Raw genomic sequence first — 18,347 nt, 5'->3', positions numbered from 1 at the left:
CGCTCGAGTCTCCAGAGAACTTCCGCAGCCCCGAGGGGCGTGAGGGATGGAGGTGTGTCTTCTGTAGATTCCAACCCGTTGATTGCGTTCCTTGCTCTGCGAAGGCGGTTTTTTCCTTTTTCCCAGCTCTATCCGCCTCCTCCCTTCCTTCAGTAGACCCTCTTTCTCCCTTTCCGCGAGGCGCGAGGTACTTACCCCGAGGGCGCGAGCCTCTGGAGAAGCGGGAGCAGCGGAACACAGCGCTAGACCCCCAACCGAGGGGAGCTGTGGAGAAAGGCGTCTATGCGCGCTCGCGCACGCGCGCTCGCCGGCCAACTCCGGCCTAAATTGCCGCGGGCCCCCGCGGGGAAGACTTTTTTTTTTTTTTTCCTTTCGAACGCGCGCGCGCGCGCGCGGGGTCTCGCGCTGGGCTTTTTCCTGCCGGGCGCGCGCCAGTGCGCACGCGCGCTCACTCCCCTTGCCTTGGTCAGTCCGGCGGGCGCGGGGTTGGGGAGCTAACCGTTTTGTTGGCCGAGTCCTCCCGCAGTATCCCCAAGGTCGCTCCTCTGGCACTCCTGTTCTAGGTCTGGCCCTTCACATAGCTTCGGAGTGCCGCCACACACGCCGTACCCGTCCCTTGTCTGGAGCCCAGTCGTCGCAGGTAACAGGCGCGGCCCCAGCCTTGAGGCGGACACACCCTTCTTCCCTCCCACGCGGAGAGCCGGGACGCCAGAATGTGTTGGGATTCCGGTCTGGTCGCCTCTCCCTGTAGTAGGAGTCTCCGGAGCTCTGCCTTTGACGGGAGTCTCTTGACCGCCACCCAGGGGGGTGCCCTGGAGGCCATGTTACCTATCATTCATTCGTTGATCGCACATTCTTAGCGTAACCAGTGTTTGTTGAGTACCTATGGCTGGGGAGATTTTGTTAAAATTTAGTCCACTTGTCGACATAATCAAGGATCCGACCTTTTTTATTGGCATTCCTACTACTCCGTAAGGGGTTACCGAAGGAACCAGCTGGAATTGCAAGGTTCTTTGGTCAGGAAAACCCAGTCAATATCCTTCCCATCTCATCCTTTCTTCCAAGAAGATGCTGAATGAGACTGAGCTGGGAAGTATATATTTCTTCTTCCTGGGAGAGGGGCAGAGGGTGATTCATTTGCTCATTTATTCAAAAAAAATGTATTAGACACCTACTTCATGCCAGCTTGGGTGATTGATTACCAGGACAGGGGAGAAATCAAGATAGATTCGGTGCCTACTCTCAAGGAACCTAAGTCCAGACCACCATCGGAAGGTGATAATCTAAAGCAATATTGTCTAATAGAAGTATGATGCAAGCCAAATCTGCAACTTTAAAATTTACATTAAAAAATTAAACAGGTGAAATTTTATTAATTTAAGCCAGTATATCTAAAATAAGTTATGTTTAATGAAAAAAGGTTTACATTGCTTCAGTTTTAAATTTTAAGTTAATTAAAACTGTGCTAATGCTGCTGCTGCTAAGTCGCTTCAGTCGTGTCCGACTCTGTGCGACCCCACAGACGGCAACCCACCAGGCTCTGCCGTCCCTGGTATTCTCCAGGCAAGAACACTGGAGTGGGTTGCCATTTCCTTCTCCAATGCATGAAAGTGAAAAGTGAAAGTGAAGTCGCTCAGTCATTTAGGACTCTTAGCAACCCCATGGTCTGCAGCCTACCGGGCTCCTCCGTCCATGGGATTCTCCAGGCAAGAGTACTGGAGTGGGGTGCCATTGCCTTCTCCAATTAAAACTGTGAGGCATTAACAAAAATATTCATTTGTGGCATGGGTTATAGCAAAAGGCTGGAAACTGCCCAATTTCTATTAATGGACGTTAGATAAATAAATGATAGTTCAGCCAGACAATGTACCATGCAGCTGACAACTGTTGAAAAATGAGACAGAACTGTATGTTTTAATATGAGTTAATCTTTAAGATTATTAAGTGAGAAAAATGCAGTGTATAGCACCTGGGCTTCCCTGGTGGCTCAGCAATAAAGAATCCACCTGCCAGTGTAGAAGACACGGGTTCAATCCCTGGGTCTGAAAGATCCCCTGGAGAAGGAAATGGCAACCAGCCCCAGTATTCTTCCCTGGGAAATCCCATGGACAGGGGAGCCTGATAGGCTAGAGTCCATGTGATTGCAAAAGAATCTGACATGACTTAGTGACCAAACAACAATATAGCATACTAACATTTGTGTAAGAAAAGTGGTATTTTTCCACATACATCCTTGTGTGTGTACAGAACACAGAGTTACCTTTCTGAAGGGGAAATAGGACAAGTGACTTTCTTTTTAGTATATGTTTCTTAGTATGTTTTGTTAGTATGTTATGTTCCATGTCCATTCTGTGACTGAGCTATCAATTAGTGGAGGATGATAGCTAAGTCACAGAATTATTGTATAGTATTAAAACAATATATGTAAAATACCTAGCTACCACTTTACAACCTTAATCATTTCTGGATGCTATCATTACTCCCATGCTGGATGGATAATTCTTCACCCAATAGGAACTTGCCTACCCTGGTAATACATGTTTTTCAGCCTGGAAAACTGTTTCTTTCCATAAAGTGTGTTAAATGTTTTCCAGTCCCAGCCCTAGCTGTGACATCACTTATAAGACCAGAGTAGTGGTCCCAGGCCTTGGGGACAGACTTTAGCTCTTTATTAGAAATGTCATTCAAAAACAAAAAAAAAACAGAGTAAGCCGAGATTGCCCTCTGGCTTTCCAGTCCCTCTGACTTTATAGTCAACTGATGCCAGCTGGGCTTTCTGCATCGCTGTCCCCAAACATAAGAGCCACCTGCAAGGCTATAGGATCCATGCAGGGCTTTACCTCACAGTGTGGAGCACACATCACTATTCTTTAGGGTGGTCAGGTTTCCCTGTTACACATACTCAACAATACTTTGTTCTTTTCCCTCTTAAACAGGGCCCAACAGTCACATGGAGTGCAGTGCCCCCTAGAGTCATTTCTCTGTATTACAAAGGCAGGGCTCACAGGTTGCTGGCCTTTCATCCCACCACCATCAACAGAGCACTGTACCTTGGAAGGGACTGCAGTTAAGAAAAAGGATGTGGTGCCAGCATCAGTGTCCAATAATAGACCTAGTTTGTCTCCGTAGTCAGTATTACATACCATATCTCGGCCCCCACATACTGACTCCCCTAGGTTGGCTGCATGACTTCCCATTAGATCATCTTTCGGTTATCAAGATATTAAAAAGTCAAAATCATTGGGCTTACACTGAATGCTTAAGCTGAAGCTCACTCCGGACTTGCTTTTAAGGACAGGTAATGCGATTAGGGAATCAAAGTGGGAGATTATAGGAGAGGTTTCCTCTAAGGAGACCAGTGTATGAGATGGGAGAAAGTGGCCAAAAGAACAACAACAAAAAACAAACAAACAAACAAACAGGGAATTCCCTGGCATTTCAGTGATTAGACTTTGTGCTTCCACTGCAGGGGGCACACATTTGATCCCTGGTCGGGGAACTAAGATCCCACAAAAAAGATGAACAAACAAAACTTCCCAAAATAACAACAAACAGAGGTTTGGGGGTTGGAGGACTTCTTTCTTACTAATCTCCAAAGAATATGCCCCCAAGGGTCCCAACCACTTGCTTTTTATAGGCTGGTCGAGAGAAGCTGAACCCAGAGGAGATATTAGGAAAAACAGAAACTTATGGCAGTGACGGCAGATTTGTTGACTTCAAGCAACCACTCTCTCAGTAGCTCTGGGGCCTCAAGAAGGAGCTGGGGTGCGTGGCGGGTGTAGTTCTGAGCTATGGAGCCCTGGCCTGAGGGGCCACCCACCGATCCATTTCAGCAGGTCACAGGGGTTCCTCAAAGGCGGTCAGCAAGTGCAGGGTCACAGGGAAATAGAATGGAAAAAGATATACAGCAGGAGGGCAGCACGCAGGTTTTGGGAGAGAAGAAACACAGGATGCTAATGTCTGAAAGCCAGTCCCCAGCTCCCATCAGTGGGTTTGTGAGGCAGAGAGTGCACTTAGCCTCAGCTTGGAGAGCCTCCTGCTTCTCTGAAAGGCCAGGAGAATCCTGAACTGTGGGTTGAGTCTTAAGAGCCTACCATGTGTAGCTCTCTTTGCATCCTTTACCTCTCTGAATTCACATTTTTTATCCATACAATGGAGGTGACGGGATCTGCCTCTCAGAATTCTTTCGAGAACTCATGAAGTGATGGATGTGGGGGTTTTTTTTGAGGGGGGGAGGGCTCTTACCCACCCTACACATGAGATGATGATAAGTTTTGCCTGCTGCTCCCCCTGCTCCAGATCCAGCCATCATGTCTCTGTGGAAACACACAGTCTAGGCTTAGCCATGCCAGACGGTGGGTTCTGCTGACCTTACCTCGGGATGCCCCGGCCAAATGACCTGGAATTCCAAGAGTTCTCCAAACCACCGGTTCCCAGACTTTAAGATTGGCTGTTTAAAACTCAATTTTGGGCCCTACCCTTATGACTTTACAATTTAGTAGGTTGAGGGTAGGGCCTGGTAATTTGAATTCCTAACATGTTCCCAGGTGATGCTGCTGCTGTCCTGAGGATCGCCCTTTGGGGATGACTACTTTTTTTAAGTCCACCAGTTTTCCTTCATCTGGCAGGTGCAAGGATGGCTTCCACTGCCCCCTGCTGGCCAGACTATAAATTTAGCTATAATGTTTCCAGAGCAACTGAAAAGTACAAAGTATAGGTTGGGAGGAAATAACTACTTCTCTGGAGAACCAAACTAGCCTAAAAACAGCAGTCATGATTGTCTGTTGCTTCAGAGTATACTTTAAAAGGTATTCACAGGAATTATCATCTTTGATCCTTGCAACAATCCTGTGAAGTAGGCGAGACTGGCATTTTCATATTATCAGTACAAATAAGGAAAACAAGTCCATCATCAGACCAGTAATGATAGACTCCCTGACAAAGTGGACTCGTTAAAAGTAGGCTTTATTCACATCCAGTCAGAAAAAGTAGAGGTTTATCCTCACGAAGGCTAGAGAGAAGGGAATGGGAGGAAGAAGTTGACTAGCAGATGTATCACACACAAGAAAGTGACTTGATTCCACAAGCCTGGGAAAGCATGCATGGCTGAATGATGGGATTCTTTCTCCAGCTGGACTACGTGGGGCTGACTCTTAGTCCTGGGCACCTTTTATCTTGATGATTTCCTGTTTCAGGAGTCAAACTTAAAACATCCACTGAGTCACCTAGGGAGCTTGTTAAAATGGAAGGACTCAGGATCCCACTGTCATGGTTCTGCTTCAGTACCTTGAAAGTGAAAGTCACTCAGTCATGTCCAACTCTTTGCGACCCCATGGATTATACAGTCCATGGCATTCTCCCGGCCAGAATACTGGCGTGGATAGCCTTTCCTTTCTCCAGGGGATCTTCCCAACCCAGGGATCGAACCCAGTGCAGGTCTCCCACGTTGCAGGTGGTTCTTTACCAGCTAAGCCTACCAGGAAAGCCCAAGATACTGGAGTGGGTAACCTATCCCTTCTACAGCAGATTTTCCTGACCCAGAAATCAAACTGTGGTCTCCTGCATTGCAGGTGGATTCTTTACCAACTGAGCTATCAGGGAAGCCCTCAGTACCTTAGGATCTGCATTTTAAGAAGAACCTCTCCCCCAGGAATCATGATGTAGGACCACACTTTGGGAACTACTGCTGCTGCTAAGTTGCTTCAGTCATGTCCGACTCTATGCGACCCCATAGACGGCAGCCCACCAGGCTCCCCTGTCTCTGGGATTCTCCAGGCAAGAACACTGGAGTGGGTTTCCATTTCCCTCTCCAATGCATAAAAGTGAAAAGTGAAAGTGAAGTTGCTCAGTCGTGTCCGACTCTTAGCAACCCCATGGACTGCAACCCACCAGGCTCCTCCATCCATGGGATTTTCCAGGCAAGAGTACTGGAGTGGGGTGCCATTAGCCCTTGCAAAAAGCTCTATTGACAGCCCACCACCAATAAAGAATAACTATTTGCCAGTGACAGTATTCCTTTCCAGCCCCTTTAGGTTTCTCTGCTTCCTTCCCCTAGAATATCCTATTGGATCTGACAGCCCATGCTAAGATTCAAGCCCCATTTCCTTTCTTTACACTCTCCAAGCCTCAGTTTTCTCAAATGAGATAATATCTACCTCTCCGGGTTGCTGCTGTTGTTCAGTCACTCAGTCATGTCTGACTCTTTGCAACTCCATGGACTGCAGCACGCCAGGCTTCCCTGTCCTTCACCATCTCCCAGAGCTTGCTCAAATTCATGTCATTGAGTTGGTGATGCCATTCAACCATCTCGTCCTCTGTCGTCCCCTTCTTCTCCTAAGAACGTATGTCTTATGCATAGTTCTTGATGTTCAAAAAGTGTCCAATAAGCATGAGTTCATGGCTCTGGACTTCTGATTTCCAGCTCTCAAAAAGCAGCAGTGGCTAAGCTGGCCTTTTTCAGATTCCCACCGGTTTTTAAACAACAGTCCTGAGGAAGACCAGCAGATAATCGACGTGATGACTTCTCCCAGACTCATCCCCCTGTGGAAGGACTTTAAATACCTTCTAAGTGACATGATACAGAAAAGCAAGGTAATGTATATATAGGACAGACATGTTATTGGCCCCTGTCTGTCAGAACAGTTATGAGCCTTTTAGAGGCATGTAGATCATCTATGGAAAGAGGAAGCAGGCAGGGAAAATCATAAGGACAACTATCCCCATAGCAGGAAGTGGGCCATCAACTTCCAAGTGAGCCTAGAGACCTCTCGCTGGGACATTTTGATAGTGAGAGGTGAACACTTTGGAGCACTGTCAGAAGAACTCACCCTCTGGGAAGAGAGATTTTTCTAGACAAGAAGGAAGAAGGCATCAGAGAACATTTGCCAATGTCAGGTTTGCTGTGGCTTGGCTCTTTGTAGAAGGATGCCAGGTGCATGTTTCATAGCACATGCTCGATCACCATGGGATCATTTATACATATGTGTGTATGTGTGTGTGTAGAGATAGGTTATTGTCCTCTGTCAAATTTAAAGGCCAGGTAGCATGTCCTAAAAGTCTCACTTAGTGCAATTTTAGGCTTTAATAAAGCTGCACTGACTTTTGGGACACCCTGTTACTTTACATGTGGGCATATGGCAGTGTACTTGCCTTGATAATCTGTTAAATGTTTCTTTCATGACATATGTACCCTATTAGACAGAAGGGAAAGTGTTCAAGGACAGGTATAGCTAAGTTCACATTGGAAGGAATATCAGTTTCCCCTGACGCCACATAGGCCCTACAGTGGTTTGGCTCACCCTTGTGTTGAGGGTTTTGTCCCACGCTTGTGTAGTGCAGGTGTCCCACAGGTGATAAACTGCATGTGTGGGGGTCACAGGAGTGGTCCTTGGGGCTGAGGCAGAACTTTGACAATGGTTTAGATTGTGACTTGTGTGAGAATATATTTATTGTATATGTGTTTCTGGTCTCTGAGTTTAATGCCATGCCACTTCCCAGCAAAATTTAGATGACCTGAAGACTGATGTAGTTGTGTTGAGTGACCGGTCCCAGATCCTGTTCAAAGAGTCTCGCCATCCTCAAAACATGCCGCTTATATGCTACTACTTCAGTGACGCCCACTTCTTTTCTTCCCTCTCTTGGGTGACAACAAGCACAAAAGAAATACAGGTAAAACTCCCAGTCTTTCTTCTCCTTAGCCCATTCTAAGTGAGGGCCATGCCCATGTAACTTCTGACCCTAGATTAATCCAGGAAGATATACCCCTTGAGTGAACATGATCTGGACCCAGGAGTCCTCCTTCATCCTTTCTCCAGTTACCATCTCCATGTTGACTAGATTTTATTCTTCTCCTAAAGTAGGCCAGGGTTAGGGAAAGAGTCCTCGGTTTCCTGATTTTACAGTATTTCTACTTCCTCAAACTAGTGGGTAAAGTCACTCTAGGATCTTCCAACTTCTCCTTAGCAAGAAAAAATAGCTGACTATTATGCCCTTTCCTCTTCTGCTACCTATCCTAGATAGTTTCCATCTTATTCTCTCTCAGGCTGTAGTATGGATGAAGAGCAAGACTGAGGACATGGTGGAGAAGAGAATGTTCTCCATGACAGATCGGCTGCCACCCATCCAGTCCATGGTCCACACAGGTTCCTTTCATATCCTTGTGGTCTACTGTGGTGACCTGCTCCTGCGGCTCTTTGGGGACCACCTTCGGTCATTCAAATCCCTGGGGGTAGTACCCTGTCGCTTTAACATCACCTGCCTCTGCTATGACCCAGGAATGAAGATGCTTCTGTCGGGCATCCTGGGGGCAGTGGTCACCTGGACCATTGAGCGCAGCGGCAGGGGTCTCCAAATAGCCCACATGGTCGCCCTGCCTGGTGATGAGTTCATCCATGACATCATGCTGAATGGCCCCAACGGCTCCCTGATTGCCATGTGTGAGAATGTGGTGAGGGTCCTGGAGCGCCAAGGCCATGGCCTCCTGGCAGAGGTGAAGAAGTTCTCTTCCACCATCAGTGGCTCCTCGATCACCTGCTGCTTCACCTGTTCTGAACAGGGCTTTCTTTATGCTGGAAACAAGACTGGGGAGATCCAAGTGTGGAACCTCAACTGGGGCCACTCCCTCCACACTTTCAAGGCCCACTTCTCTTCGGTGATCTGTATCCGTAGCCAGCCAGAAGCCCACACCCTGCTCACAGCTGGCCGGGAAGGCATAATCAAAGAGTGGAACCTGACTTCAGGCAATCTGCTGCGGCGGCTCGAATTGGGCGAGGAGCTATATCGGCTCCAGTTTATCGATGGCACCACTTTCTTCTGCCAGACTACCCACTCTTTCTCCTTGCGCAGCCTGCCCTTCTTCTATAGCCTCTTCAATGTCTGTGGCTCTGCTCCCCAGCAGGTGCGCCGGGTCCGCTGTGGCAGTAACTGGTTCCGGATCCTGTGCACCACCGAGGATGGCCTGCTGCGCTTCGTGTCCCCGCTAACAGGGAATCTCCTGGTCATCACCTGGCCCTTCTCAATCCTGGACCAGGCCACGGATTGGGCCTATGACCCCAATAAAGAGGAGCTCTTTGTAGCAACAGGCAGCCCAGACGTGCTGGTCTTTGACACCACCCGCTCCCCTTGCATGGCCAAGTATCTCTTATGCACCTCACCAGATTCTCAGGACCTGGTACAGTGCTTGGCTTATGGGCACTTTCACCTGGGCCGGGGTCTAGAAGGACTCATGTTCTCTGGATACCAGAGCGGTGTGATTAGAGTGCTCTCCCAGCACAGCTGTGCCCGGATTGAGACATACATTCACTTTGGCTCTGTCCTAGCCCTCTCTACACTGCCCGGAGGGCTCTCTGGTAGCCGAGAAAACTCTTTACTCTGTTCCTATGGAATGGATGACTACATACACCTCTCAGAAGCTGTGCTTGAAGGGGTCAGAGTGAAACTGCGGATACTTGCCAGCATTCTCTGCAGCTGTCATCTAACACACTTGATACTCTTGCCCAAGTCAGTGGGTGCCATCACCCAGACTAACTGCCTGCGTCTCTGGAAGTTCCATGACTTTCTGTCTTCTGGTTCACAGGATGGCTCAACGTTCATAGAGACCTTGCCTTTGCACCAATGCACCATCATCTCTTTTGATGTCTGCCTGTCCCTGAGTCTTTTTGTCACGGGTGGCAGTGATGGCTCTGTCCGGATCTGGAACTTCCATGGGAGACTCATAGCCATGCTGGACTCATCACTGCATTTTGGCCCACTCTGCTTTGCAAATGACCGGGGTGACCTGCTTGTAACTTTCAACCAGAGTCTTTATCTGGTGTCCTGTTTAAAGCTGCTTCCCCCAACCCTGCTGGTTCGCCTCTCCCTTATGGGTCTGACAGATGAAGTGCTCGAAGTCCCTAAGCCTTTCATACCAAGCTTCTTCTTCTCCTTCGAGACCATGTTTGTGCCCAAGTACATCTACCCTGGACATGGGAAGCAGCAACTGGTGGGTCTGGAGAGTCTCGTCAATCATCGGGCCATTGCCTTTGATCATAATGTGCCACATGTCATTGAAGAAGATGAGCAAGGGAGCCCTGTGCTACTCTCTTCCTTCAAACATGATTCTGGGTATATGGAAGTTGATGTATCACAGGTGAAAAAACCACCTTATTTCCATTATGTGCTTCCTCCCCAGCTACAGCTGACTACCTGGGATGAACTCAACCCCTATCAGATACTGCGGTGCTACTTTGGTCACAGGCGGAAATGGCTCTTGGCTCCAGATTGCTACATCCCTAACTCGGTGATCCGGGCCCGTCTCTGGCCAGAGGGCAGCCCGATATACCTGCAGTGCAGCCTGCATTCACCTGTGCGGGAGCTGGAATGGGACAAATCTCAACAATTCTTCTTCTGGCACAGCCGGGCAAGAGCTATAAGCGACGCAGAACAATACATACATGAAAAGGAAGATGAAGACTTCCTCCTCACAAGAGCGTCCAAGGATATCACTTATACCGTTCTTACAGACGCAGCAAACCGCAGTTGGCTGGGAAAAAAGATGAGTGAAATTGCTATCAATAGCCTGATAGAGACAATTCTCAGTATTATAATCCATGCTACTCCACTGAAGTACCAGTGCTGTATTGGTGCCCTTGGGCAGATCTTTGCCTCTTACCAGGTGTCTCCACCCCTGCGCTCTGAAACAGCCCACCGTCTATTGGATGATACAACCAATTCCAACCCACTGATTCGAGAGCTGGCCTGGGAAGGGCTGAAGCGTCTAGGAATGATTACTCATCTCTTTGCCGTGCCTCTGGCCCAAGGACTAATGGACAAAGATGACAGAGTGAGGAATAAGACCCTGAGCCTCATGGCTGAGACTGGAGTCCACTCTAGGACCTCACTCTTGAACTTGGTCCAGAATCGAGAGACTTTCCGGGAGATGCAGTAAGTTCTTCGTGCCGTCCTCTGTTCTTTACTAGCTTCTGATTTTCTTCTTCCTCTTCCCCATTTTCCCCTTCCCTTCCTTCACTGTCTCTTCATCTCTGTTCATGAGCTCTTCCTGTCTTTTTTCTTCGTTCATAGTCTTTTCCCATTCCTAGACTATCTGATGATCCCCTAACTGCCCACTCCTTTATCCATTTCTTTTCCTGTTCCTGTTTGTCCCCTGCCTCTTTAAGGACCCCTTTCACCCTTTTCTCCTACCTCAGAAGCCCCCATACAGCTCACTTCATTCATTGCCATCTTGACTTCCTAGACTTTTTCTTTCTTCTTGGCCATCATTTCCTCTAAATATGCTGTCTCTGAGTTACATTGCCCAGTTTCCTGCCAGTTCTATAACAGTTCTTTCCTTCTTGTTCTCCCTCTTGTCCCTGATTCAGCATGGTCCTTTCTCTCCTTTGACTTTCATAGGCAGGAAATGGTTGGGGATGAAACCTTGGACCGTCTACTGGGACTGCGAGCCCCAGATCTCCAAATCCTTCATACTCAAGTGTCGCAGCGATTGAATGAAGACCTGACCTTATACCAGGGTGACGAAAAGCCTACTTTTACTTTAGATGTCTCAGGGGCGTCTGAACTTACTGCCCTTTCCAAGGAAACTGATACTGTCCCCGAAGAACCTGAAGCTGCCTTCAAGCACAGCAAAGGCCCAAGACGGGGCCGACCAGTAGTCAGAAAGCACAGTATGTATGGTGTAATCTAATTCATGCCTCAGGGTCCCCAAGAGGCAGGGCAGTTAGGGCTAAAGTAAGACAAGAGGTATCAGAGAAGAACAGAGATAAGTGAAAAGATCCTTTCACAGAAAAGAACCCTCCTAGGAAGGATCCACCCAAATTAAGAGGGATCCCAAAACCTATCTCTGTAGGACTCAGCAGAGGTAGAGTGGAGAGGGGAAGAGGGAAGGAAGGCACTGGGGATAAAGCAAGGAGAAGGCCTTCTTGTTAAAGGCCTCAGCCTCCTCTGTCACTACTTCTGTTATGGCAGTTCATCTTAGCTCAGTTGGGAAGGGTGTTATCTAAGCCTCCCATGCTTTCCTTATCTGCATCTCCTGATTTTCCATATAGCCCGAAAATTTTTGCGGAGCCTCAAGAAGCTCAAAGAAACTGTCACCGAGCCAGGTCCCTTACAGGATGAAGGTGATCAGAGTGAAGCTGCACCCACTGAGGTGGAGGAGGCTAGATCTTCAGCATCCAGTATACTAAAGGTTGCAAAAGATGATGAACAAGAATCTTTAGAGGTAGATGCCTCAAAGGATTACGTGGCCTTGACCATGAAGATGTTGAGGAAGACACGTGACAAAAGAGGCCGGAAATCAGTATCTCAGAAAACCATGAAGAGGCGCAAAAGGAAAGTAACAGACACTGAAATTACACATGAGGGATTTCCACATACTGAAAAGACAGACTCAATTATGAGACCAATGCAAGTCACAGGGCGGGGTGCCTCTGGAGCTCCTGGCCTCAGGTCTAGAGACAGCTCGATGTGGCGGGACGACCTGTGTCGTCTTATGACCCTGAGGATATCTGGTTCCCAGACAAAAATGTTAGAAGCTCTCAACAATGAGCTAGTGACCACGGCTCAGGAGATGCTGGCTGATCGACAACCCAGCTGGGAGCTCTTTCAGGAGATCTGCCCCCTGCTGAAGAAAGACAGTGAGGAACTGCTTGAGGACCTTGACTGGGATGTAGCCTGGCCAGAGGAGAAACCGGTTTTTATTCACGGATCAGCAATTAGAGAGGACATGATGATCAGAGACATGGAAGAGGAGACAAGAGAAACGCAAAAGCGAAAGACAGAAAAGGACATTCAGGACCTGCGGGAAACCCACGTGAGTCCAAAAAAAGGCAAGAAAAAGAAAGTTCTTTTTGCAGAACCAGACCTAAGCAAGGGAAAACGAATATCAAAGAAAGAAGAGAAGAAATCCTCTAAGCCTTCTAAACAAAGGAAAGCAGTCCAGCAGGAGATAAAAGTGGATAAAAAAGAGAAGAAGATAGCCAAAGAAGAGAGGGGCATGAGTCAGGAAGTGGAGGTGGTGGACAAATTAAAGGAGAAAGTGGTTGAGCAAGAAAAAAGGCCACTTAAAGATGAGATAAAACTGTCTTGGCAAGAGTGGAAGAAGTCCTGGGACCAATGGAAAAATGCTTTCGGTGAGACAAGGATATCGTGGGATGAATGGAAGAAAACATGGGAAAGCCAGCGTCATCAGGAAGAGGAGCAAGTACCTGAGGAGGAAGAGAAGCTGCTCCCAGATGCAGAAGAGGGACAAGTCAGAAGGGACAAGACAAAGCGGACATGGGATGAATGGTCACAGATCTGGGAAAAGATGTCAGCCAGGGCCAGGGAGAAGATGTTGGTGACTCAGGAGGAAGTGACCCTGGAGGAAGAACTGCCTCAGGAGCAGGAAGAAGAAGCAGAAGCAACAGCAGCAGAAGAAGAAGCACTGATGACAGAAGAGCAAAGGCAGATCCACCAAGAATACAAACAGGCCCAGGTTGAGCGAAAACGGGCCCAGGCTGAAAGACGACGGGCCCAAGAAGAGAGGAAGCTGGCTCAGGAAGAGGAGAAGCTAGCACAGGAAGAGAAGAGACTAGCTCAGGAAGAGAGAAAAATGGTCCAAGAGTATGAGAAACTGGCTGAGAAAGACAGGAAAATGGTCCAGATGGAGAGGAAGCTTATCCAGAATGAGGAAAAACTAGCCCAAGTAGAGGAAATGCTGAGCCAGGATGCAGAGAAATTGGCCCAGCAAAGGAAGAGACTAGCCAAGAAATTGGAGAAACTGGCCCGAGCAGAAGAGAACATAGCAAAGAAAGGAGGGAAGCTAGCTGAGGTCAAAAAGATAATGATGCAGAAACTGGATAAACTGGCCCAGAAAGAGCTAGATCTAGCATGGCAAGAAAAGGAACTAGCCCAGGAATTGGAGGATCTGACCTGGGAAGAGGAGGAACTGGCTTTGAAAGAAGAGGAACTGAATCAGGAAGAGGAGGAACTGATCAATGAAGGGGACAGGCTGGATCAGGAAGAGATGACACTGGCATCTCAAGAAGAGAAACTGGATGCAGAAGAGAAAGCAGTGATCCAGGAGGAAGAACTGCTGGTCCAGGAGAAGAGGAGACTGGCCCAGGACAAACAAAATCTGTCTGAGAAAAAGGAAGGACTTGATCAGAAAAGGGAGCAACTGATGGAGAATAAGCATAATTTGGCCCAGGAAGAAGAGCTGCTGATCCAAGAAGAGAAGGAACTAGCCCAAGACAAGGTAAAACTTCCTGGAGAAGAGGAAAAACTTACCGAGAAGAGGGAGCAACTGATGGAGAAAAAGCAGAAACTGGCCCAAGAGGAAGAGCTACTGATCCAGGAAGAGAAGAAACTGGCCCAGAACATGGAAACACTGCCAGTGAAGGAGGCAAAAATTGCCCAGAAAGCAGAGAAATTGATCAAGAATAAGCAGAAACTGGCCTGGGAGAAGACTAAGCTTGTCCAGAACATGGAAGAACTTCCCAAAGCCAAGGAAATACTGGCCTGGAGGCAAAAGAATCTGGCCCAGGAGAAGGAGAAACTGGCTCAGGAGAAGGTGAAATTGGCTCAGAGGAGGGAAACCTTAATCCGGCTCCAAGAAAGCCTCATCCAGAGCAGAAAGAAATCAGTCCCTGAGAAGGAGGTATATGACATGTATAAGAATAGGCTGGTTCAGATAGAGAAGAAGCTGATGGAGGAAAAGGAGAAACTCTTCCAGAAGAAGGAGAAACTGGCCACCGTAGAGGAGAAACTGACCCAATTAGAGAAAAGCCTGGCTGAGAAACAGCACAAAGTAGCCCATGACAAAATGAAATTAGCCCTGGGGAAAAGGGCAGTGTTCCAAGAACTGAACCAGCTCAGAGGTGACTGGTCTATTACCAGGGAAGAAAAGGCACTGGACATGGAAATGAAAATACTGACCTGGGAGAAAGAGACACTGGCTGAGCAAAAGGAAATTCTCTTTAAGGAAGAGACTCAAGAAACTTCCAAAGAGAAAAGACTACCCAAGGATGAACTAGAGGTAATCAAGAGGAAATTGTCACTAGAGGAAAAGATATTGCTCTATGAAGAAAGGATCCTGGCCACAGAGCAAACAGACATGGCCAAAGAAAAACTGGAATTTACCAGAGGAGAGAGAGTATATGCCCAGGAACAAAGGAAGCTAGCCAGGTTACTAAGGAAATTAACTGAAGAAAGCAAGGGAATTTCCAAGGAACCATTAAAAGCAAGCAGCAAAGTCTTAAAGACACTTCAAGGCCTCATTAAAGAAGAAAGGAAACTAACCCAGGAAGAAATAGAGATGACAAAGTTAAAGAGGTTATTTGTCCTTAAGGAAAGGGAATTGAACAAGGTACAGAATGAACTTGATGCCAAGGAATGGGATTTTTCTGAGGAACAACCAGAAATTACCATAGATGAGAAGAAACTGGCTAAGAGGCAGAGAAGACTAGCCAAGGAAATTAGAAGATTGATAAAGAGGGAGAAAAATATTACTGAACAAGAAAGCATATTGGCCAGGCAACAGAGAGATGTCATACAGGAAACAGATGAAGAAGAAACAACAGAGGAAGAAGAGGCAAAGTCATTCCTTAAACATAAGTCAAGAAAAAGAGAAAAGCTAAAGACAGCTGATACACAACAGGAAGAGTTACTCAGTCAAGAGGATGAGGTGAAAAGTGTGAAAAGTGAGGAGATCTCTTCTGAAGAAATGGAATGCCTGTTAGATGAAATAGAGCAAGAGAGTTGGTCTGAGGAGGAGGAGGAGGAAGAAGAGGAGGAGGAAGAGGAGGAGGAAGAGGAGGAAATGGAAGAGGAGGAGGTAAAGGAGAAGAAAATGGTAGAGAAGGAGTTGGGGAAGGAGGAAGAAGAAGGGAAGGAGAGGAAGAAGAAAAGGAAAAAGAAAAAAAAGAAGAAAGTGCTGGAAAAGGAAGAGAAGGAAGAGGGGAAAGAAGAAGTGGTTGAGGAGGAAAGCACAAGTGATGAAGAGATGGAACATTTGAGTGAGAAAGAGGAAAGAGAGGACAGAAGCTTGTTTGAAGAAGAGGTAGACAAGAAAAAAGCAATTTTTAAAAGAGAAAAAATATACAAGTTACTAGAAGGGAAAAAGCACTTAAGAGGAAGAGAAGAATTCCTTTCCATTGAAAAAAGAATCCCTGACATCAAAAGCAGTGCTGTAAAACTGGAAAGCCCTCCCAAGCAACTGATCTCAGTCGTTCTGGGGAGCAAAGAAAAGATATCAGAGCCATTGCTAACTAAACAAATATCTTGGGAAGATAAGGCCATAGCACTTGGGAAGCCTGGAGTATTCCCAGGGGCAGGGTTCATAGATAAACAAGAACTGTTGAAGAAATATAAGCCCATGCCTCTACACGTTTTGGATATAGTTTTGGAGGCCCAGGAGCCTGACTTAGAGACCCCGTATTTGTCCCACATACTGAGGAAGACCATAGAAGCTCAGAAACTCCAAGGCAAACCGCTGGGGGCCAAGTGGCAGTGGATCCTGCAGCGTCATCCATCTCTGAAGAAACAGAGTGAGGTACAATTACCTTTGTCCAAAATCCTGCCTGAGGAAATCTACACAGACATCAGTGTCTCAGATGTAGAGTGGATCCACCATGTCCTAGAAAAGATGGAGGCAGGAGAACAGCTTTCCAGAGATAGTTTCCACCGATTGTGTCAGCTTCTCAAAGACCTCACCGCAAAGGAGAACTTAGAGTGGATGCACCTGGCCAAGCTCGAAGCCATCGTGTACCATCACAAGCAGATCATGGAATCCCGAGGCACACATATCTCCAAGCCCAGTAAGGAGCCCTTGGGTCCAAAATACTTGAAAGTGATCCCTCCCATCAAAGGAAGGGAAAAAGAGAGCTGGCTCAAACGTCTGGCTGTCTCCACACCAAAGTCTCTGTTAGCTACCAAAGGGATCCCAGACCCGAAGGCTATCAACTGGCATCTTCTGGGAGAGCCTTACCGGAGTGCACGGGCGAAGCAGATAGCCACTTCTCTCAGGGGGATGGAGATGCGATACTATGATTCTGCCACAAGAGACATTTTCACAGGTGCCCTGGACCCTGTTGAAAAACAAACCCTGGCGCTGATATTTCAGAAAGACTTCTTGGCTTTTAAGGATAAGGGCAGGTTTGCCAGGTTGCCCAAGTTGGAGAAGAAGGCACGACCCATCTCTAAAGTAAAGGAGGAGGTGCCTCTGTGGGAGACGTTTGTGGCACTGTACCACGTTCTGCGGATGTTGCAGGAGCGATACGCAAGAGACAGTGCTGCATGGATGGAACAGTTCAACCGTCTTATGGACCTATACCAGCTCAAGTCTCCCCGAATCCAGAAGCTGATGCAGGACCTGCTACTGAGAGAAAAGCCCCAGTTCCAAGAGGTCACTTACAAAGATGCCCTAAGGGCCGTGGAGCTAGCCCCTGGAGAGCGGTTGTTCTACCACCTGCTCTGTGGTGGCTCTCAAGCCCATAAAGGGCCTCTGGCATTCCAGGAGGTGGTTCCTCTCCCCGGGCAGAACAATGTGCAGACCATGCTCCCCATGGGCATTGCCCAGTATGGGATCTTAGAGCTTGCCTGGAAGAGCCTGCCAGAAGCTGATTTACACCTCACCAATGAACTGCCCTATGTGGCTGCTCCTACTCTCTGATTTGGGACTGGAGGGGGAGGGACTTTTCATGCCTACCTGGAGAAAGGCCTTGTCACCAAGATCTAGACCTTTAACCCTAGGACTCACAGGGAGGTAGAGCCAGGCCCAAGCTCTTTCCCTGGCCAGTTCCAGAAACTAGCCTTTATACGTGGAATAAAGAGGAGGTTCTCATTTACAACAAGCACCGCGATGGGTCCTTTTTTCTTCAAACATTGCTTCTCTAGAAAGGTAGCCAGGGAGACCAGACGCTCACCTACTCCTGAGAGTGGGAAAACTCCCCCAGAGCCAGTGGTACTCACCCTCCAGCGGCCTTCTGGCAGAAGAGTCTGTCTTTGCCCTCTTTCTTCTTGCCCCCCCCCCATTCTCCCCTAAAGACCAGAGGAAGGGAAGCACCTGGCACAAAAATGAATGTATATTTTGCATTAATATAAGAGGCATTGATACAATGGAAAGAAAATGGATTTTAGAACCAAAAGACCTAGCATTTTGCCCTTGGATCCTGGGGTACACAGTGGAGGCAGACTTTAGTTCTCTGATCATAGTTCTGCATGCTGATGCCTAATTCCCAAACAGCCAGTATGGTGGGTGTTAAGAAAATCCTCAGAATATGGGAAAAACTTCAAGTTCTAGCCAGTACCACTTGGTGACCTCATTACTGGATGGCATTAAAAGATGAGGCCATTTCAGGTTAAAGCAGAAAAGCAAA

The 18,347-nt window shown here is 47.6% G+C and overlaps 1 protein-coding gene across 2 annotated transcripts; it reads left to right on the top strand.

Annotated features, from left to right (window-relative positions):
• Positions 1 to 17,822, top strand: WDR87 (WD repeat domain 87). 2 transcript variants are annotated; one of them, XM_086352263.1, is made up of 7 exons: positions 1 to 52; positions 564 to 640; positions 6,422 to 6,591; positions 7,498 to 7,668; positions 8,042 to 10,920; positions 11,386 to 11,657; positions 12,039 to 17,822. In XM_086352263.1, exons 3-7 carry the CDS (start codon positions 6,517 to 6,519, stop codon positions 17,639 to 17,641), a joined length of 9,000 nt encoding a protein of 2,999 aa, XP_086208389.1. In that variant the 5' UTR covers positions 1 to 52; positions 564 to 640; positions 6,422 to 6,516; the 3' UTR covers positions 17,642 to 17,822. The 2 variants fall into 2 exon arrangements, with proteins under 2 accessions (XP_086208389.1, XP_086208390.1); XM_086352264.1 differs by having other exon boundaries at positions 9 to 52; positions 6,461 to 6,591.
• The last annotated feature ends 525 nt before the right edge of the window (positions 17,823 to 18,347 follow it).

The sequence above is a fragment of the Bos grunniens genome, chromosome 18, assembly GCF_055505025.1.
Source record: "Bos grunniens cultivar Pamir isolate PY7600 chromosome 18, Bosgru_T2T1.0, whole genome shotgun sequence".
In the NCBI taxonomy this organism is placed as follows: domain Eukaryota; kingdom Metazoa; phylum Chordata; class Mammalia; order Artiodactyla; family Bovidae; genus Bos; species Bos grunniens.
Note: the sequence above shows the minus strand (reverse complement) of the source record. Positions and strands in the feature narration are given on the sequence as shown.